General features: G+C 41.9%; 1 protein-coding gene across 2 annotated transcripts in view; it reads right to left on the reverse strand.

The window, feature by feature from the left end:
- The window catches only part of PRKCA (protein kinase C alpha), a 325,883-nt gene extending 305,294 nt beyond the window's left edge, over positions 1 to 20,589 (reverse strand). For both annotated transcript variants that reach the window (XM_061615579.1, XM_061615578.1), the window contains exons 1-2: positions 20,228 to 20,589; positions 11,423 to 11,454 (exon numbers count right to left, since the gene is read on the reverse strand). In XM_061615579.1, coding sequence (XP_061471563.1) covers positions 11,423 to 11,454; positions 20,228 to 20,400 — 205 coding nt within the window. In that variant the 5' untranslated portion in view covers positions 20,401 to 20,589. The remainder of the gene's footprint in view (positions 1 to 11,422; positions 11,455 to 20,227) is intronic.
- Positions 20,590 to 22,708: the final 2,119 nt, after the last annotated feature.

Genomic DNA, 22,708 nt, shown 5'->3' on the forward strand with positions numbered 1-22,708 from the left:
GCCCACCCTTTACTAATAGGTCCCTGGGTGGGTTACAAAGTCTAAAGTACAATATTAAAAAGTATTAAAACACATTTCAATCACAAGAATAAGGTGGGTTCTGGAAACATACATCTCAGGAGCCGAAGGCCACGGTAAAGAGGTATGCATTTTACCAAAAACTGTATAGCAAAGGTGCCAGACACACCTCTGTAGAGAGGAAATTCCACAACTTAAGGATATCGAGGGATGACTTCAAATTTGAACAAACTACTGAACACTTGATGAAGAGCCACTGATGAGCACTTTGAGTGCATGTAGATCTTCCACTCTAGAACAAGGACACTCCCTCCCATTGTGGTTGTTGCCTACTCAAGTTTCTTGGCCATGCCAATGGGACAAAGACCAAGGCCTCCCTCAAAGCACACACACACATCCAGACTGATAACACCTTCAGCAGGATGCAGGGGCTGCTCCCAACACACAACTCTTCCCATAGACAGCTCGCAAAAGGTAGATGAAGGACAAAAAGCACACTTAATTAAACTCTTAACTAAAGAAGAAGTATAGTAAAGAGCCTGCTTGATTATCACCAACTCTACACTCTGAATAGAGAGGAAAATTTGACTATATCATAAAACACTGCTTATATAATAACTACTGGAGCTGAAAAATCCTTGCGTGGATGAAACCAATGCTCCTTACACAGTTACTCTCATTAACATTACAACTTAGGTTGCAAGCAGAGAAGCTAGTGCTCTGAATGCTTCCTGGCCTCTCAGTTCTCCACTGTACTCCACTCTCCTTCCCCGAAGTAATTATGTGCTGCTCTTCAAAATAATTTGTACAAAAGAAGGAGCCAGGAGAAACACCAATATTTCATACAGTTGATGAAAAGCAGCAAAAGCACAGTGCTTATCTTTCCTTCTTTTCCTTAACACAGAGAGTATTCATATTCTAGAAAATACATATATATATTTAGATTTGTCTAATTTCCAGTAATTTCCTTGACATTCCTTCACATAATTTGTGTTAGAGTGTCATTAATTTCACAGTCAGTTTGTTCTCCTGCTTGCTCTGCAAAATAAACTGTCAAGAGTGTGTGTTAATTTTAAAATTATGCGTTCAGTGCAAAACCAGAAGTATTGCTCATAAAGAATGAGAAACTTCAGCTTCCAAAAAACAATTTTTCTCCTAATAACAAATAGTCTGGGCAGACATAAATGTTACTAGCTGGTATCAACTGAAAGACCACCAGTGTTCTAACAAGTTATACAGTTCAATTAAACACAGAAATATCTGTCACAAGCAGATGCACCCAACAATAAAACAATGGAAACTGTTAACACCTTACAAAGTTAGCATTTTATATATAATGATACAGTGCTATGCCCCAGTTCCAGAGAGCCCCACACATGAGCAGAAAGCACACCAGTGCACATGGGGGTATTGGCTAACTTATCCTCTAGTTTCATCCTGCTGCATCAGAATACATACTATTCCAGAGGCCTCCCCCTACTTTCAGAAGTGGCTTCTTGGATGTGTATAAAATGCTGCCCACAGCCCTTTGGATCTCAGCCTAAGAAAATACATTGGAACTAAGATGAATGTATCATGACCGTTCCTAGTATTTGAATACACTGTCAAGATAAATTTATGCTTATTTAAATAAACTGAAATAATTGATTTTAAACTCCAGTGAAAATGTCACTGGACTTTAAATACATCTTGCTCAGCATTTACTGTACAGTGTTAATAGAAGCGAATGACATAAATGGAGACTATGATCAAAGGAAGCCGACAGGTTTAAACACCCAAAAGTTACAAGTAAACTGCAAAAAGAAAGAAAGGCACAAAGTGCCTGATGAAAAGTTTAGAGTGGTGTATAAATGCATGTCAAATACCTAAGTTACTACAACTTAAGAGCATTTTAGATCTTGACAGGATCACTCTACCTCAGAATAAAAATAATATCTTATCCACAAATTTCTTTAAAAGGGCACTACAAATATGAGTTGCTTCTAGAATCTGTGCAGTTTTAGCTGCAGCAGTTCAGAGAAACTCGTTATTGCAACTCATTATTTAATTGACAGGTTGATCTGTATTAATGCAACAATGAATGTGGAGGAAAGTGAAAGAAGGGAAGGAGGGTATTTCTGGTCAGCTAAAAAGACTCTGAGCACAGAGCCCCAGGGTGCAACCGCAGCCCCAAAACATTTACCTAAGCAGGTTTAATTATTTTCAAGAAGACTGTAATTTGCAAAGCAGAAAAAATGTAGCTCCCACATAACTTACTGTAGGGCTCCGCTTGTCGGCGCCCTGCTTGTCGGCATTCCACTAATACAGTGGCGCCAGTGAAGCAATCAGCTGGAGTGCGGGGAGCTGCAGCCACCGCACTACAGCTGACAGCTATCAGCTGACAGGGATCAGCTGGAAGGTGCAAGTTCCCCATGCTCCAGCTGATCGCACACTACAGCTGACAAGGATCAGCTGTAGCGAGCGAACACCTGTAGCACAGGGAGCTCTCGCGCTCCAGCTGATTGCTGTCAGCTGGAGCGGGGCAGCTGGAACTCCCCACGCCACAGCTAAGTAGGGCCCCACTTTCCGGCGGTTTTCACTTTTCGGCGGGGGCCTGGAACGGAACCTGCTTTATGAGTGGGGCCCTACTGTATCTTATTAAAGGAGCTTACATACAATTTATGGCTTACTTTAACATTCACAGTGGTTAGAATGTTGGACTACAACCTGGGAGACCAGGGTTCGAATCCCCACACAGCCATGAAGCTCACTGGGTGACCTTGGGCCAGTCACTGCCTCTCAGTCTCCAAGGAAGGCAATGGTAAACCACTTCTGAATACCGCTTACTATGAAAACCCTATTCATAGGGTCGCCATAAGTCGGAATCGACTTGAAGGCAGTCCATTTCCATTTTAACATTCACTAAGCATGCTTGGTTTCTCATTGTGAGATGCCATCTCCAGCACAGCCGTCCAACCAGAAATGGTCACAGCTCAGCCCAACATGGTAGGGATTTGGCAGCAACTCCTGCACTCCATCTTGATCCTACAAGTCTAGCGCTCTGGAGAGACAACAAAATGGGAAGCTGAAAACTTGCGGAAGATGGTATCAGGATGGGGAAAAACAGCAACAAGCTAGCTCACCAACTAGCTTCTTCACCTGGCAAGACAGATGACTTATTTAGGGAACACTGCTGAGCATAATATTTAGTTTTGGATAAGTTATACTATTTCTGCAGCTGGTGAGATTTTTATTTTTATTTGGATTTAGTATGAATTATTAGTTTATTATTATTAGTTTGATAAAGACTATTAATATGAGGGTTTTTTGTTTACTGAAATGTTATTTCTACGACTACTTACATTTGCTGATCATGTAATTGTTAGTGAACTATTTTGAAATAATGTTGTATGACTATGAACTGCTTTGGAAAACCATGCCACAGAAAAGCAACATACAAGTAAAACACTTAAGAAACCAACTTCATCGAAAGAAGAAATGGAACAATTAATCTGTTCAGTCCTATCAGTGTTTATTATTGATTGCATGTCATGTACAACTGGTGTAGCTTAGTGGGCAAGCATGAACAATGAAGTTCCACATGCAATCTTTATCACATTCATGAACTGCAGTGGCTTTAAGTACGGTCCTCTCAATCTCTATTTCTGCCCCAGTCACTCCATCCCCTTCTGCTATATGGTGATAACACCACTGACCTCTTTTACCAGATTACTGAATAGATTACAGAGACAATGTACATAAAATTCCTTCTAAAATCCACAGTAAGACAATACTTTCTTTAGGACAACCAAACTGCCCTAAAAACAAGGAGCAAGTGTTCAAGTTCTCCAGAACTCCTTATTCACTAAAAGGCAAAAAAAATCCTTGTGTTTTAAGAATGTACCTACAGCCAACAGATATTTCTATCAAACTTTAAAAAGAGGGAAACAGGGCAGCTATAGTGAATGCACCAGGGGAGCAGGAGACCTGACCTGTGAGAGATTATACTGCCCTCAAATTTGTAAAAATGCAAACACAATTCAGGTTAGTCTTTCACAGTCATATCCACTTCTTGTATAGCTTGGAAGAATTTGGAAACATGTGCCTCTGAGCATATGGTGCGTGGTGGCAATATCTGCAATCAGGACTAAATCTCCAAAGATAGTGTATGTTTGTTCGTGTTCTCCTTGCTTTGCTTCTTTCCTGTATTACTACTGTCTCTACAGAGAATCTAACCTAGAAAATTATATTTCTCTCATTATTCATCCTAGAAATCTGTGTCAAATTTATTTTTTATTAATTTCAAAGCCTTTTTCTTGGTCAATGACATATTGTCGAGCCCCAGCTCTCTCAGGAGGATCAAGGAGGGGGGCTGGATGAGCATCAGTGCCAGCTGCTAGAGCAAGGGGAGGGATCAGAGGGTGTTGAGACTGTTGAGACTTTCAAGGACGAGGCAGGAGGGGGGGGGTGTTTGACACTGTGCCAGTTCTCACGGACAGTTCTCCCGCCGAAGACGACCGCGCTCAGCTTCCAGACGCTCCCATAGAGCCGTTGGGGGATGTCTTGGTGCGCGTGCCAACTCCACCCCCCCAAGCTCCCCTCTTGGCATGTCATGCACTTCCCTACCTCCTGAAGCCGAGGCGGCACCTATCGAGGCTGTGTTGCTGGATGAGCCAGCAGAGGCAAGCCCCCTTTCGCTCTGTGCCAGATGCCGGGAGAAGCGCTTCGGTCACAGGGAGGTTCTTCGAAGGAGTCAGAGATTACAGGCGAAGACTTTTCCTACTTAAGCCTGCTCCCCCTTGACCAGGGTGCTGACTCAACTTCCTTCACACGCTGCAGAGTTTACTTAGGTAGCCTAGTTAGGGATTGCAGTGAGCTAGCATAGTGTGCCTATGAAACATATTGCCTTCGATGTTACTTTAATAAAACAGAAATTGATTCCATCGTCTCCATCTCATGAGTCTCGCTCTGGGCAGGACTGTTCGAAACTGGAGGTTATGTTCTATTTCTGTTTTGCGTCCATGAACAGTTGAATCTGAATGTGCATTTTGATGTAAAATCAGACTGATTACAATATGTCGCTACTTAAGCAATGACTCTAGCTGTTGGAAAAAACAAACTTGGCCTGCTCAAGATGCATGTTTTCAGCCTGCTATGCTTAAACCACCCCACTTAAGGAAGGGTGGGCATGGCCAATTAAAAACCTAGAGCACATCTAGAATTTTGCTAGAATATATTTCACCTCCCACTGTTTTATCTTGTGCAAACTGAGACACTCCTGATGTCCACTGGAGACTATTCTGCAGTGCCATTATTCCACAATTGTTTTTCGAGTTTTTTTAGTGTAAATTATGAAAAGTGTTGCTGTATTTCACATATTCACACAAACAGAAGCAAAAGAAAATGCTTCACTAAAATTACAAAGTAAATCAAACATATTTAAAGTGACTATCTGAACTATATCATATCTTAATGTTGTTGCTTGCTCCCTGTTAAAACAAGATCAGCATGGCAGGTCTTCTTTCTGTTATTTGAGCTGATTGCAGGTGTTGCCACTGCTCACCATACAATCAGAGGTACATTACGAAATTCTTCCAAGCTACATAGGAAATGGATTGGACTGTGAAAGACCAGAATTTTATCCAGGAGGTAAGAAATGGGATCCTGTGCAAGTCTGCTGAGAATGGATTGATCATTTGCATGCTTATTGAGTTCAATGGGATTTACTCCTCTGTGATCATACTTAGCATAAGTGAAACTGACTACAGGAAAGGAGAAGAGGGAGGGAGGGCTGGAGCGGGAAGGGGGGAAGAAGAAGGAAAAGGGGACAGGAGAAAGAAGGGAAGAGAGGGGAGGGAGGGGGGGAGAAGAAGGAGAGAAAGAGAAGGAGAGAGAGGAAGGGGAAAGGCAAGTCTGATCATTTGCATGCCTATTCAGTTCAATGGGATTTACTCCCACGCAATCATGCTTAGGATAGATGAAACTGACCACAGGGGAGAAGAGGGGAGGGGAGACGAAGTGGAGGGGAGAGGGGATTGGAAGGGGAAGGAAGCGGGGGAGGAGGGCCAAAGGAAGGGGGATGGAAGGGGCAAGAGGGGATAGGAGGGAGGAAGAGAGTAGGGCAGGTTTGATCATTTGCATGCTTTTTTTAGTTCAATGGGATTTATTCCTGTACAATCATGCTTAGGATAGGTGAAACAGACCTGGGGGAGAGGCAGGGAGGGGGGAGAAGGGGAAGGGGGAGGAAAGGGTACAGGGGAAGGAGATTGGGTGGATGGGCACTGGACAGGGAAAGCCTCTTTCCTTTCCAAAAGGAAAACACTGTGAACAATATCATTGCTTTTCAGGGTTTCCCCACCTTTTTAATTCTATAGCAGGCACATGTAGCCTTCCACACAAATTTAAACCAAAGCTGTCCCTGGTCACATCCACACCAGACCTTTATTTCACTTTGGACAGTCATAGCTTCTCCCAAAGAATCCTGGGAAGTGTAGTTAATGAAGGGTGCTGAGAGATGCTAGGAGATGCCCTGTTCCCCTCACAGAAACTCAATCAGAGAGGCTGACTGTTAAACCACTCTAGTCACTGGAGCACCCTTCACAAACAATACTTCCAAGGATTCTTTGGGGGAAGCCATGACTGTCTCAAGTGAAATAAAAGTCTGGTGTGGGTGTGGCCCCAACTATGCAAGCCCAGCAGCTGTGAGACTGACGTTTAGAACACTGACAAGTTGGTTGTTACTGAGCATGTATAGCATACAGCCACTCTTGTGGCTGTATAATCAGGTTGGTTGTTAAATTAGAGGTGGGGGGAGAACTGGCTTGGTGCTATTGTTGTTGTTGTTGTTATGTGCCTTCAAGTTGATTACGACTTATGGCGACCCTATGAATCAGTGACCTCCAAGAGCATCTGTCATGAACCACCCTCTTCAGATCTTGTAAGTTCAGATCTGTGGCTTCCTTTATGTTAAAAGCCATAAAATTTGCACTGGTATGAGTCTTAAGACAAAGCGTGGGAAGAGTAAGCAGGATTTATAAATTAGGCTGTCCTAGGCACTAGATTAAACCCAGGGATTTGGAGAAACACACCATAGCTGATTTTTAACATATAAAATCCAACAGTTCTCTAGAGATGTCTCCTGCATTATGCAAAATACAGATGTTCCTTGTGTTAGAGAACAGCAGTAACGAAAAAAGTAGTATTTTTTATATTAGCAAAGCAGAGATTAATTTTAGGTGGTATACCACATTATATTTTTTAAAAATCAATGGAAACTGAATTAGGTAGCTTTACCTATTGGTTGGATATAAGTTACTCTCCAAGAAAATGTTTTGAACTCTCCAAAGCACTATGTAAATTGAAAGTATTATGCTTGACTTTGCAAGTCAATTCTTATCTACTCCTACACTATTTCAGATGTATCACCTCACACTGACCTTACCACAGCTGCAATCCAAAGTATAATTAACTAGAAGCATTTTTAGAACTGGCCAGTTAAGACATCCAAGAAAGAATCATTATTTGCAGCCATAGGATTTAGGATAGTAATGAAAGCCAATAGCTGTGCAACCACGAGTAGCCATCTTTTTTTCTTTTTAAGACATTGAATAAGATAATATGACAGCCGGTTTTGCTTTAGCTATCTTCCACCTACTGAGTTAAAACTTCTCTTTCACTCACTATCGCCACCACACAGCTATATCTTTTTTTGCTTTGCTTTTACTTACTAAGCATCAGTGAAGTCGCAGCAGTTTCTTCCTTTTTGAGCACTTTTATCTCCTGGCCAAAGCTCTTTTTTTTTTTTTTAAAGATTTACATTTGAGATAGGACTAGTACTTTGAGTGCACATACTGCAGATTTCTAATTCCAATATCAGACTCCACAGTTTTGAAAAACTTTTTATACACAAGGACTTTGATCTTAAGGGCTTTTTATAATTCCCAGAAAAGCCTCCAATCTAGTAGAGGCTTCACCTGTCAGAAGGGGGCAGCCAGGTTTTGCCAGTTCCCTTCCCCTGAAGACACCCACCACCAGAGTCTCCAAGCCACCCAGCACAGGGGGCTGTAGTGCAAAAAAAAGCAGCCCCCTTCAGCCAGCGCAAGAGCAACATGCAAACAGAATTCCACCAACTGGCTTGTATCCAATGCAGTATTAATCAAACATCCTATCAGCACCAGGATTTCCACATGTGCAAAGGGACTTTCGTCTCTTCCCCTCTTGCACACCCTCCCCAAATCTGTTCCCAAGGGTTGGGGGAATCCTCCAAACAGATTTAGAGGGTGTGCCAGGGAAGGAGCTGCACTGGATACAAGTCACAAAAATTATGAAAAAGTTCTTAATCTGTTTATATTCAAAATGATGGACAAAACAGAAATTAAATGCATTATATTAATAATCAAATTGAAACCTATTAAAATAACAATATGCTATTCAATCACAAAGCCAAGCCATCCATTTCCCCCAGTGCAAACTCTCAGCTAGTTTAATATTCCAGACCAGCCAAGGTGTTTAACATTCCTTATAGCTGAATATTCAAGTTACCAATAATGGCTAGTTTCTTGACCAGCATGAAAGCTTTCAGAACATCTTCATGAATATTGAAGCTTCTATCAGTCATGGACAATAACATAAATGTAGGCACATGCATTTTAAACATGGTATCCTTAACAGTTATATCTGCACACTTCTAAATATGTCAGTGTTAACAGCAGAGTATCACATGCAAAAGCAGCCCATCTATCTGAAATTAAGTATCTGAAGATTCACTAATAAGACTGAAATGAATGAAAAGCACATTTATATTTCAATTTTATAGTATAATTACAATTTAACAGATTGCCAGGACAAGCCAACCCTATAATTAACATATAGTATTTCCTTCATTATAAACTCAAGTTCATATTTTTAACTTAGGACATTAAAGAAAAAGGGATGGATTGCTGAGACAATTAAAAGACAAAGCAAAAACACTGGTCATTTCTAGCTCACTTTGTCTGGAGCACAATGCCACAACTCATGTACAAAGACATAGGCTAGCCTTACCCAACCTAGTGACCTCTAGATGTTGTTGGACCAACTCCCATCAGTCCCAGATAACATCATCAGTGGTCAAAGATGATAAGAGTTGCAGTCCAAAACACCTGCAGGTCACCAGGTTGAAGAAGGCAACCATAGGCAGTCTTGAGAAAAGACAAATTCAAGACAGTCCACACAGGAGCATTAAGCAGCAGTCAACCAAATCAGTATCAAGACAGAAGAAAACTATGTTTAAAAAAAAAAAATCCGGCTGTAGCTTCCTTCATTCTAGATTCTTACATTCCTTGGTTTTCTATAGATGTGTCTGTGAAAGGGATGACAGCTTCAGGTGCACAGATTCTGATTTTGTGGGCTCTGAGTTTAGGGGTAGCTGTGAGGGGAGACTGTCACATATTCACCTTACTATGCCAACAAAATCTAAAGTACACAGTTGTGTTGGACCAGCAAAGGTGGCACATGGCTATCCGTATGCTCTCTTTACGGTGGTTATTTTTGTTTTGTTTTGGTGCAGGGAGGCTTAAACTTTGAAAAATATGGAAATGTTTGGTCAGTATACAGAGAATTCTTCATTGATGTAGTTTTTTTAAAAGAGCTTAAAACACCACACACACATTATCTCAGTAGTCCTTCCAAGAGGAGCTCAGTATTATTATTTTCCCTCTTGCAGACAGGTGCAAAGGAGATAAGAATGAAAAATATAGTCTGTTAGGTTAGGTCACCCAGTGGATGCATGGCTGAAGTACAATTTGGACTAGGGATGGCTCAGGCACCACAGTATGTCTCCTTTTGAAACTTTAATATAGGGATGAGAGTGCCCTTTTCGTTTTTTGTGTTGTCTGTCAAATATGGGATACAGCCAACAAATAGCTGGCATGAGATCCAAGAGGCAGAGTTCTAATGCTAGTTTCTCCTTCAGCATCTTTCCCTAATCTAAATTCCTGGTTCACAGTTTAAAACTCAGCCATCACAAAACACCAACTCATGACACCCTGGGTTCCTTCAGAAGGATATAAATTAAAGGTGCGATATAAATTAAATTAATAATGATGATATGTATGTCCCACACAGATGGGTCATATGGGCAATATGTGCACAGTGTCAAATCAAGCAGATCAAAAAACAATAGGATTTAAAAAAAAAAAGACTCGCAGGTGCCACATCAACTGCAACATTCATCAGCTGCCACTTTCAGTTGCCCTAAAACCTATGAAATTATCAGACCAAATGCTCTTCTCATTCAGCCACCTAATCAAATCTGTTTCCATGGTAGAAAAATGTAACTTATACAATTAACAAACAATCACACTGATGAGTTATAATGAAGGAGACTACAGAAGTGAAAAATATATTGATTCATGTGGAATAATATGAAATGGTGATCAACCTACAGACCTTAAGAAAATCAAGCTACAGACTTAAGAATACAGGGAAGGGCCACAGTTCCATCATAGAGCACATACTTTACATGCAGAAGGTCCCAAGTTCAGTCCTTAGAATGCCCAATTATTTTATTTTATTTATTATTTGATTTATATCCCGCCCTTCCTCCCAGCAGGAGCCCAGGTAGAGTATCAGGTAGCTGTGCAATTCCCTGAGTAACTGGAGAGCTGCTGTCTCATACATAATGTTGGACTAGACAGACCAATAGTCTAACTTGGAAAAAGGCACTTCGTAGGTTCATGTTCATTACATATACTACAGTTTAATCAAAATATGCACTGAACAAAAATACAACTATATTATAGCCAATAATTATGCAATTCATAGAAATAGTTATTTTCTGTAAAGTTTATCTGTAAAGTTATTTTCTGTAAATAGAGACATTAAAAACCCTCCCAAACTGTAAAATATCATTGTGAACAATTTACATTAAAGTGAAATTCATTCATAATAAAATGTTTACTGTATTTTACTCCATACAGTAGAATAAACAGATTAAAATAAAGACCAAAGGTCCACCTAAGTGTATTCATAAAAATCATGTAAATTACTAAGAGAGAGGAAAGATGGATTAGAGCATTAAAGGAAGCCCAATGGAGAGCGAATCCACTTTTCAGAACACCCACACAGAGACAGCAGCTCTCAACAAGAAAAATGTTCTCTACAAAAATAAACCACAAAGATTCTTTTCATGAAAAATTAAAGAGTGCTCTATATGCAGATTACATGACATTTAATTTTAGGAAACTCTGCTGAAATCAAACTCTTCTGTGCATGATTCACAGTTCATGAGATAATAAATGATTAAACAATACACATCCTTTTAGATAATTTAATACTTCTTCCTTTCTGGCATGCTTAATTCCTTCTTGGGGTATCTTTCACACATCACCTCGAGTTAATGATTAAAACAGAAATGGAAGCCATTATTAAACTACTTGTTACATACCTTGGCACTGAAATCCTTGTTTCCCAAACCCCCTGGCAAAGGAAAAAAAGAAAAAACTTAGAGATACATTTTGATATTACTGTAACATTAAACAGCAATATGAGATCAGATGACTTACTGTCAAAGGAGTTTTCTTAAGACCTGCCTATTTCTTAGCCAAGACCAATAATTCTTTTCCAGATTGCAACAGCCTTCTCTGCAATTCTTTCACATATTCCTGTGAGTAAATCCCATAGAATTTCTAAGCAGCATGTATAGGGTTGTGCTCTTAGTCTCTTAACATCCAACAAGCTTTTCCGAGCAACAATTAACTTACAACCATTACATAATAATATAATTTATCATAGTTCATATTATTATGGCACTCAATTGATGCAACCCACAACGGTGAATATAGCAACACAGCTACTGAATAAAAAAATTATCTTTACTGGCTTTAATGTCCAAATTATATTACTGCCAGAGGAAGATACCAGATGGTGGTGTTTCTAATCACTTGCAAGTGTGAGACAGTTTCAAATAGGTGGGTCAGAGCACCTGATTTCCAGGATTTGTTGGATTCAGTGAGAGAATTAGAGCTACCCATGCCATTCTAGTTATCCCCTTTCTTGGAAACGTCTTGCCAGTTTTTCCCTCTCTTTGATGTACTTATTGCTTTTTCTTCTTTTTCTTAAGAGAACCTAACTGGAAAAAATCTCCCTGCCTCCCACCCACCCCCCGCCAAACTGGACATATCAAGGATATAAGAGAGCTTTTGTTACCTGTTGACAAAGCACATGTACTTGTCTTATTTTGATAACATGCATTTCCATTAAAAATGTAAAATGCATTAAGGAGCTCATATACAAATACTTCCCACATAGGTATTTATATACAGATATACAATTCATACTACTCAAATCCATTTGCAAATAACAGTCTTGCAAAGTCTGTAAAATGGCATACAATATTTGATCCACAGTAAGAGACTTCAAACACACACACATTTACTTTATTTCCATTCACAAATCTATGGGAATAAAATTATATACACACAAGTTCAAACGAAACTTAACATCATTGTTTGTTAACACCCCTTCTGATATCCTCAAATGCTTAGTTTAACTACCATATTTTTTATACATCCTATTTTAATAAAACACTATTGTAAGAGTCCCAAGATAGTCAGATGTAGAGGTCAAATGTAATATAAACAATAATGCTACTGTAACAACTAAACTGATGTAGCTGAAAATGATTATTAACATGTAATTTATCAGAGCAGAGAGCCAGTGTGGTATAGTGGTTAGAGCAGCCTTTCCCAACCGGTGTGCCTCCAGATGTTGTTGGACCACAACTCCCATCAGCCTCAGCCATTGGCAATGCTGGCTGAGGCTGATGGGAGTTGTGGTCCAACAACATTTGGAGGCACACTGGTTGGGAAAGTCTGGGTTAGAGTGTTGGACTACGATCTGGGAGACCAGGGTTCAAATCCCCACACAGCCATGAAGCTCACTGGGTGACCTTGGGCCAGTCACTGCCTCTCAGCCTCAGAGGACGGCAATGGTAAACCATCTCTGAATACCGCTTACTATGAAAACCCTATTCATAGGGTCGCCATAAGTCAGAATCGACTTGAAGGCAGTCCATTTCCATTTTCAATCTATCAGAGCATCAAATTTTGATCATGTTTTTTAAAATGTTGTATAGCTGACAAAACCTCTAAATAAAATAATCAAATGGTTGCACGACTGATTACTATATCTCCAATTTATTGATTTTTTTTAAAGTATTTAAAACATAGAAGTAGAAAAAAATCCAGGAAAGGCTGCAAAATATGCACCAGTTCAGTGATACAGCTTTTCTCCTGGATCTTCACTGAAGCCGACTGAACACTATTGGTTCCTCCATCATGTTTCCCCCACCCCCAACACTCCACAATAAGTGGAAACATCTGAGGTGTCTTTTTAAAAAGAACTGCTTGGGTAACAAAGGTGTTAATAGCACTGCCACTTAGGAGAAGATTGTATTAAAGTATTGTATTAAAGGCACTTTACCCATATTTCCAAATAAGTTATTCAACTGCCCAATCCTATCGTTCTACAACTGTGTGCAGAGGCAGTTTGAGGTTTTCTGAATTTTCCCAGATCTCTCATTAAAAAGGCACCTATATTTTATGTTTGAAGCAGAAAAAGCTTCCTGCATGCTGTCTCTGAAGAGTATTTAAATCCTTCCTAGAATTAATAGCAGGAAAAGGCAGCAGAATACAACTTTTCTTGTCACCTGTCAGCCACAAGATATATTTTGCCATTCAAAACTCCCTACACCTAGGTGCCTTTTATCAGTGCATTCACTATCATCATACACATACTGAAATGGACCCTACAACAATTTTACATCTGTATAACCCTGCTGTTCTTTTTATTTCAACATTTCTCAGATTTTGTTTTTAGTTACATTTTTTAAAATGCTGAATTTACTGAATGTAACAAGCTATGTTATTTTTGCAATCTTCTCATTTCTCCAAGGTTCTGCACACCCATATGAGACACTTCTCAATAAATACACAGACATGGAAGAATATACAGTAAACTAACAGGACAATCCCAAGCGTTTTAATTGGTTTGTCTTTTAAAACAGTATTGGGAGTATACAATATTTTAAAACACTAGAAATGAATTTTTATCTTGACTGCTTTAACTGATATTTAAGTGTGTAATGTTATCGTTACCTTAAACTGATTTATTGCATATTTTATTAATGTTTTATTTTAAATTATGTTGTAGATTGCCCTGGGATAGATATCACAAAGGGTTATATAAGTACTTAAATATTATTATCATTATTAAATATCTTATCCCCCTTTAACAAGCAGGTCCCAGGGCAGGACGGGTTATGACAATTTAAAAATCAGTATTAAAAACAGTTAAAACAAATTATAGTCACATGAATAGGGTAGGTCCTGAAAAATGTATGTATGTATTGGAAGTAAACCCCAGTGTGTTAAGTGGGACTTACGACAGGTAAGCATGCATAGGTTTAGAGTCTCAGACACAGACTGCTTTCTGCAATAAGACGCCAGGGCCAAATTAACTTACGGCACTTCTGACTTGACATTTAATACTAAGGATCTGATTCTACAGTACAAAATAGACATAAAACATCTAAGATATTATGGGCTCACAAATTTAGAATCCACAACCTTTTATTTAATACATATACAAGAGAAAGTGCAATCTATCCCCAGCTTTTGCTTGTTTGTATTTTAAGAGAAGATGTTTGTATTTTGAAGGAATATACTGTAATTTACACTTGTGCTTTTCCTGTCCAATGCAATACATGAATATTTAGTAACACTGGATTCAAAACATAATCTATAAAGGCCCACTTTTTTTAGTAGGACTTCCTTCCACATATGTGTGGATAGTACTGCAACTTGGAAGTCCTAACTTTCAGCAATTCTCCATTCCAATATAACAATGGGAATGGCTGGGTATTAAATCCATACCCAGGCTCTTGGGCAAATAAATTACAGCATGCAAATAAAAGCAATGTATCTGAATGCAAACAATTCTCGGACTTCCGGGAAGGGTGACTTAGCCTGTGCCTGCTTTTGAGACGGGCTCCTGCCTCAAAAGAAGCTTATTCAGATATATCAGTCAGTTTTTTCTTTTTTTTTTGACTGATTAAACTTCTCCCGGGTAGGGAGAAACGAAGAGATTAACCTCAAAGCCTATTTTTGTTGGGACGACCAGATCTCATTAATTTATGGGACGAGGTCCAGCCGACGAAGGTGGGACGGATTTTTAACAGCAAGCTCTATCTGATAAAGCGAACGTTCACCTTATCTTCTAAGAGAGAACGCACTAACAGGCAAGCACCCTTCTTTCTATATTTTTCTTTTACTTGACTTAAATTGTTGCTGCTTAAAAGAGATTTGCCAGATTGATCAGTTTTTGACATCTCACTGGGGAGCCATAACTTCTCTCTGCTACGCACTAATTAATAGCTTATCTCTGTTTTTGTTGCAAAAAGCTGTCCCGGATTTGCATTCTAAAGATATACACAGAAGAGGGATTTCTATTCCAGATTTTTACTTTGAAAAATATTATACTGTTTTGAGACTACTCTCTTTTTGGTCTATTTTATTTTGACGAATCTGTTTCTTGACGATTGCCATTAATTGTTTCGATCCTGGGAACTGCATTTTGTTTACTTAACTATTGGAGAGATAAGGCTGTCTGCTCTGTTTATACTGTGATGTCACCAAGTTTGGAGTATTAACCCAATTGTTGCTGAAATAAGAAGTGGTTTTCCTATATTTTTCTTTTAAAATGGCAATTAAGAAAGTGGCTGAAAATCTGGAAATAACTATGTTTCAGAAAATAATGGATGAGATTGAGATAATGAAAATTGAATTGAGTAAAATGAAGCAGGAGATTAAAGATATAAGGGTCCCTGTGAGAGAGGTGACCCTGGAAGGGGTCCCTGTGAGAGAGGAGACCCCGGAGATTGGAACAGGGGTCCCTGTGAGAGAGGTGACCCTGGAGACTGGAATAGGGGTCCCTGTGAGAGAGGAGATCCCGGAGATTGGAACCAACGTGGAACAGGAACAAGATTTGGAGTCTATGGACTTTAGAAATAAAATCTATTGTTTGGAACTCAATGTTATCTCTGAAGAAATGAATGAAGATTCTAGAGATAAAGTTATCAATGGCATGGATAATCTTCTGGACTGGAATGATGTGATGGAGCCCAATATAGAGAAAATCTATGGAATTAACTGCAGCCATGTGACAATGGAAAAACTTTTAAGAGATGATCCAGTGTATTTTGAAAAAAAGAACAGAGATATGATTTTACAGCAGTATTTCAGCAACCTATTCAGAATGGATGGCAAGAAAATATTTGGGATAGAGGTAATCCCCATCAGACTCTTACTATATGACTATGGCTTTGACAGCAAGATTATTATGGAATACTGATAATGGAAGATTGGATATTGAAATTACTGGACTTAACAAGACTACTGAAGATGGAAGATGGAAAATGGAACTAATAGAGATAATAGAACAATGGCTACTGAAATTATTGAACCTAACAGATTCTGATGTGATGGATTAATTGAAATGTTTATTTTGACTATGGTTATGACAATAAGATTATCATAATTAGTAATGAGATGGATTAATCGATATGCTTATCTGGAAAAAAAAATTGATAGATATATTTCTTAAAGAATTGAAACCTCTCTTTGACTTTTTGTGGAAAGAATAAAGTAATGTTTATGAGATTTGATGATTAAGTAAGATAACTACTGGAGGAAAGTGATTTTATAATATGACTTAAGAGACAGGATTGTTATATATTATAGACTTATAACTGATTTGATCTTTGACAAATGGGAAGTCAATATTTTACTCTTTATTTTTTATTTTTGTTTTTTTTTTTTCTTTTTTTCTTTTTGTTTAACTATTTTTGATTTTGTTTTTTGTCTTTGAATGTTTTATGATTTTGTCTTGTATGTTTTATGAAAATCTGAATAAAAATTATTGAAAAAAAAAAAAGAATGCAAACAATTCTCAGGAAGCCAGGTATGAACACACATATCTCTCACACACACACTGCTTCAGCTAGGTTGCACTGTAAGAGTTCTATCCAGGAAGAAGCTCTGCTTTGTCCCTTCTGGGTCCTGAGTGATTTTTATTAGCTTCCCTCATGTTTGCTATAGGCAGAAATCTTATTCCTAAGTATGCACATCTAAAAGGTGCCATTTGCAAAGTATTTTCAAATCCCCCTGCCCTCAAGAGGCAACAGAAAACACAAGAAAGGAAATATCAAAGTCAATAAAAGAGGTTCAGCTAACTGTCTTGGGTAGTAGAAAATCAAACAACCCTCACTAGGCAACTGCAAAATCATCAGGATTTGTTAAGTGGAAGAACTGTGTATATTTGGCATTTGCATCATGTAAGATTTGACACAGAAAGACCAGAGTACACCTTAAAAGTCAACACCTTGGAAGAAAGCCAACATGCAAACAAATGCATGCACACACCCACGTTTCATGATCAAAGTGGTTAGCAAATCAAGTTTGAAAATAACAGTTGCATGTGAGCATAGTGTACATTAAATAACCCCAACGCAGAGTGAGTGAGTGAGTGTGTCTATATGGGAAAGAAAACTTATATGAATTCAATGAAGAAGATAATTTATGGTGAGATTAAGGAGACATAAGCATGCACTCAGACTGTTACAAAAGGTCTTTACTTCATCTTTGCCCCTGGAAGCCCAAGTGGCTACGGTGGCTAAGTATGGCTTTTACTAGCTTTGGTAGTGTGCCCATTACTGAATTGGGATAACCTGGCCACTGTGACCCAAGCACTGGTAATCGCTAAACTGGATTACTTTAATGTGCTCTATGTGGAGCTTCCCTTGAGGTTAGTCTGAAAGCTGCAGCTGGTGCAGAATGCTGGAATGACGGTATTCAATGGAGTATCCCGTTGCACACATATTACACCACTCCTAAATGAGCTGCTCTGGCTGCCAATAAGCTACTAGGTCAAGTTCAAGGTTTTGGCTTTGGTTTTAATCTATAAAACCCTGAACAGTTTGGGACCAGGACACCTGCAGACCAGCTCTCTCCCTACTGCCCTGGACGGGACAGAAAGAAAGGGTAGATTCTTCCAGCACTGCTTCTCTGAAGTAATTCAGAATCCTGCTCCTCCTCCTGTTTCCCCCCCCCCAGCTACTTTTGAAAATAATTAAATCTCAAGGCATGGATCCTCCATGGAACATACCATTAAAGTCAACACAGACTACACACTACAGAAGACACACATAGCAAGGGATAGCAGATAAGCACACATAGTAAAGTAGGGCGCAGCAGGGTAGTGGCAAATAGTGCTTCAACAAAGGAAAGGGGGTGAGATGGGAAAGGAAGGCTCTACCTACAGGAAGCTGGTAAAGCACCTGAATGGAACAATATACAAGACGAATGTCAGCCCAGAGTATTAATACTAAAACTTTTTATCCATGAATTTAAGATCTTTGAAGAGGGATTGAAGGGAAATACAACTGAAATTCTCATTGGATAAGGCTGATGTAGAAGCTGAGTGTACAAGAGTTTCTCTTCCTGATCATATCAATTTAGGAAAGACATTATGTGTAATAAGTGGGGGACTTTCTATGGTAAGATAGACAGACTGTACAAGCAGAATTTCTTACCAAATGAACTTTGTGTCTGGAGAGAGGAAACTCCAATAAGATCCATTGCAGAGATGAGATATACAAAGAGAACCTTTGGGGGGGGATCTTACATTCAAGTCCATGGAACTGCTTACAGAGCTTGCAGACAGTGGTTTTCTATGGTTTATTGGTATCTAGAAGGATTCCTCAAGCATATGGTATTGATGTTGTTTGCCTTTAACCATTTCTGAGCAGGGACGACAAATTTATCTCCAGCTGCTTCTGCTGTGATGTTTGGAAAGTTATACAATGCATCTATAATTTATGAAGGAATTGCTCACCAGTTGACACTACTTTGTTGACTTGCTAGTCCAGGGGGTGGGGGAGAGAAAAGAGTACTTACTATGGGATAGCCATAGGAAAGAGTCTTACACTAAACGTTAGTGGAACAGCTAAACACAACCATAGGGAGCTATACAGCTAGCTCAGAGAGCAGCTTTCTGGGATTTCACCCAGGGGACATTCCCGGTCCCACCTGAAGATGTTGGGGGCTGAATCTGGGATCTTCTGCATATGTGCAGGACCTCTGATAGGTTGGATAGTTTGTCATACTACAGTGAGAAAATCTGCACCTGCCAAACAACTACGAAAGGTATAGAGCAAGGATGGGGAAAGTGTGGCCCTTCGGATGTGCGAGAGTTCAGCTCCAACCAGTCCCAATCAGTATGGCAAATAGTCAGGATGATGGGACACAAACTGGCAGCCACCAGTTTTTCATTACTGTTGTAGACCCTTGTCTTCCTTTGCATCTGGGCTCCTATCTGTGAGAATGGATTCGGGGGGGGGGTCTAAAACAAAGTCAGGACAGGGACTGAGAGGTTTATAGATGGAAGAGTGCTATGGGTCTGTATAGGAAGGTTCATACTGGGATTACTTATCAAATCACATCAGTGGGGCTAATGAATGGAATTGTGTATACAACAACTTCCTCTGGAGGACACATTGGTGTGGCTCTTTTTACTGCAAGAGCTCAGTGCAGTGGCTGACAAGAAGGGCATTACAGAGTCTTCGCTTTAAGAGACTATCATTCCAGGGTCCCCTGGTCACATGAAAAGCAGTTAAATGGGTTGTGCCGATGGGAGGTTTTGTGTTGTAACTGCATGTAACTGCATGGGGAGGGGGCGGAGAAAGAGCTTCTGTCACCGGGAAAGGAGCGCGGTTGGGTCTCTTCCCGTATCAAGCCGACGGAGCCTCCGAGAGGCGGCAGTCTGCAAGCGATTCCCTCTCTGGGAAGTCAAAGCAGCTACGGAAGGGACCCGGGGTTGCTTCTCCTTCTGCTCCAAGCCAACGAGCGGGTCCTTCACCTGAGAAGTCTACGGAGCGGCTGAAGGAGAGATGCCTAACTGGGTTGGGAAGAGGGAAGAGGTCCCCTTGGGAGGCACGGAGAGCCAGCTAGCCAGCCTGCCTGCCTCTCTCGCTGGGAGTGGAACACTAGGAGGATCCCTTATGAAGCGAGGCTGGAAAGAACGGGGAGAAGACGAAAGAGTCCTGGCTGGGTAAACCACATGCAACCACTGCGGAGCAGAGCCTGGCTTGGGGAGGTGGGGTGCGGCCGCGCTCGCTCGTTCCTTCTCTCCTTACCAGATGAAGTCGGTGCAGTGGCTGCAGAAGGTGGGCTGCCTGAAGAAGCGGGCGATGAATTTGTGGTCCCTCACCTCGTGCACGTTCTTCTGCCGGAGGGCCCCTTTGCGGGCGAAGCGCTGCGCCGCGTCGGGACCCGAGCCGGGCTCGGGATTTGGGAAGACGTCGGCCATGGCGCGTGCGCCCCCCCCGCCTTTCGCTCCTTCCTGCTTCCTTGGCTTGACTTCGCCTAACCCAGGACGCCGCTTCCTCCTCCTCTGCCCCGTCCGGCAGCCGCCAACACTCTGGCAGCTGAGGGATGGGCGCTGCCTCCTGCCTGCTCGGGCTCCTCCTGACGTCTGAGCCACGCGCAAGAGGGAGGCGGGAGGTGGATCCCATTCCCGGGCCAGCCCCGACGGCTCCGCCTGCCAGCGCGCTCACTGGGCCCCCTGCCGCGGGGGGGAGGGACGGAGAGCGAGGGAAGGAGCGCGCGCCAGAGAGAGCCGGGGAAGCCCGTCTCTAGGGCAACAAGATTGCCTGCATGCGACGCCCCCAGGCCGGGAGGAGGAGGAGGAAGAGGGCGCGCGCCGAGAATGGGCCTTTTTTCGCCTCGCGCGGCGCCTCCCCTAGTCTCCCTCCCCGCGCGCCTGGCTACGAGAGAGTGCAGTGCAGCTCACCTGTTGTAGGCACTGACCGCACGGCCACGCCTTGGTACAATGAAGGCACTGATTCGTTTCGTTTTTCAATATACGCGAGAGAGTCGACGTGGTGCTGATACTTAGCCACACGCGCACAAAAGTCATACTTCGACCGCCGGGACCTTAAAGTATATTTATTCAGCAGTTAAGTCCCACTCACTTTTCAAAGAACTTGCTTTCCCCCTCAAAACACTGCCTCGGTTTGCAGCCTCACGGGGGTCGAATCCTAAAAACTCTTGGTATCAGTGCTTCCAAGAGGGGCACATGGCTTCCAGCGTATGTTTAGGATAGTTTGAAAGCACGTCCGGCTAGGGAAATCCGAGGCGGCGTTCTCCAAACTACCCGTGGAGGCCACGCAGGGTTCAGCTTCTCCGTTTTGCTTATCGCCTCCAAAGATTGCTGTGGTATAATACCTGTTGCCACACCGAGTCGCCCTAGGAAATGTCGCCTCACGTGACCTACGCACGCAGCACAAGCAGAAGCATGTTGCTTCGCGCTGCGGGACGACCACTTCGCGTTCCCTAACAATACCAACCCAGGGGCAGAGGATCGAGTCCTCAGAGGGCACGCCAAAGCGGCCGCTCGCAAGCACAGCTTTGCAGTAACTGTCGCCTGAAAAGAAAAACACAAAACACCAGCTCTCGGTCTGACTCAAACGCCCAAGAACCTGTTGCTTCACACGGCGTTTCCTCTCAGACCGCGGCACGCCTACGAGCAAAGGGCTGCGCCGAGACCGAGTCCTTACGCAACTTCACGGCTGCTCACGCGGGAGGAAATTGGTCTGGGGCTTTCTTTTCGGGGGTGGGGTGGGACGGAAGGGGCAAGTCCGGTTGCGTGAGTTCAGCGCGGCACACCTAGACCCCCCATCAACCGTCACCCGCGTTGCTCTTCTTTCCAAGGCTGAACCTGAAGGCTGAGCCTCCCCAAAGGATCCAGAAAGGTCTCCGGCTGGCGAGGCAGGGAGGAGCCGCAGCAATACGAAAGAAGCCGCTTCTTGCAAACGCTCTCCCGGGATGGGCAGGGCAGTCACCCGTGTTCTCGTGATGGCTGTCAGGCCACACGACGCTGAATGAAGCTACCATCCCCACGTTGGGAAAGCAGCGCCCCGGCCATAGATTGTTGCGCATTGGAGGGGACTTTTTCTCGAATCCAGCACCAACTTAGAGGTTTTTGTCTGTGGTTCTGGGGCAGTCGGGGATCTTCCTCGCTTTTTATTCGGAGCGTGGCTTGCGTTGGGATCAAAGACATACACTCTCTGACCTCGCTGGGTCTGGGGTGACGAGAAAAGAGATTGTTTGTTAGAATACAGCAGCCTTCCCCAACCTGATGGTTCTTCCAGATGTTGCTGCACTATAACTGCCCTCACCCCTGAAAGCTGACGGGGTTGCATGGGGCTGATGGGAGTTGTAGTTTAACAACATCCAGGTGGCCTCTGCTGGAAAGCGGCAACAAGGTCTTTACTTGGAGAATGTGCCCATGGGCCCCAAAAGGTTGGTGATTCCTATTTAATTAAAGAAAGTCTGTTACAGCAGCGATAATTATGAGTCACTAGGGACTCATCCAGACGACTGCAAAATGTGACACGCCCGTTATGTGTGTTCATTATTTTTCGGTCGTCCAAATGACGTCTCGCGCTGTTACGCATTTTCGCGGGTTAAATCCGCTCCTTGCAATACCGGCAAAAATGCGATTTGCTTTTTAAAATCGGGAATCATCCGCTGTGCCTTCAGGAGTTAGGATGCAATACCACGGACTTTACAGCTGATGGGCGGTTCTTGGGCGTTTCCCCTTGCCCCATCTCCTC

The sequence above is a fragment of the Rhineura floridana genome, chromosome 3, assembly GCF_030035675.1.
Source record: "Rhineura floridana isolate rRhiFlo1 chromosome 3, rRhiFlo1.hap2, whole genome shotgun sequence".
In the NCBI taxonomy this organism is placed as follows: Eukaryota; Metazoa; Chordata; class Lepidosauria; order Squamata; family Rhineuridae; genus Rhineura; species Rhineura floridana.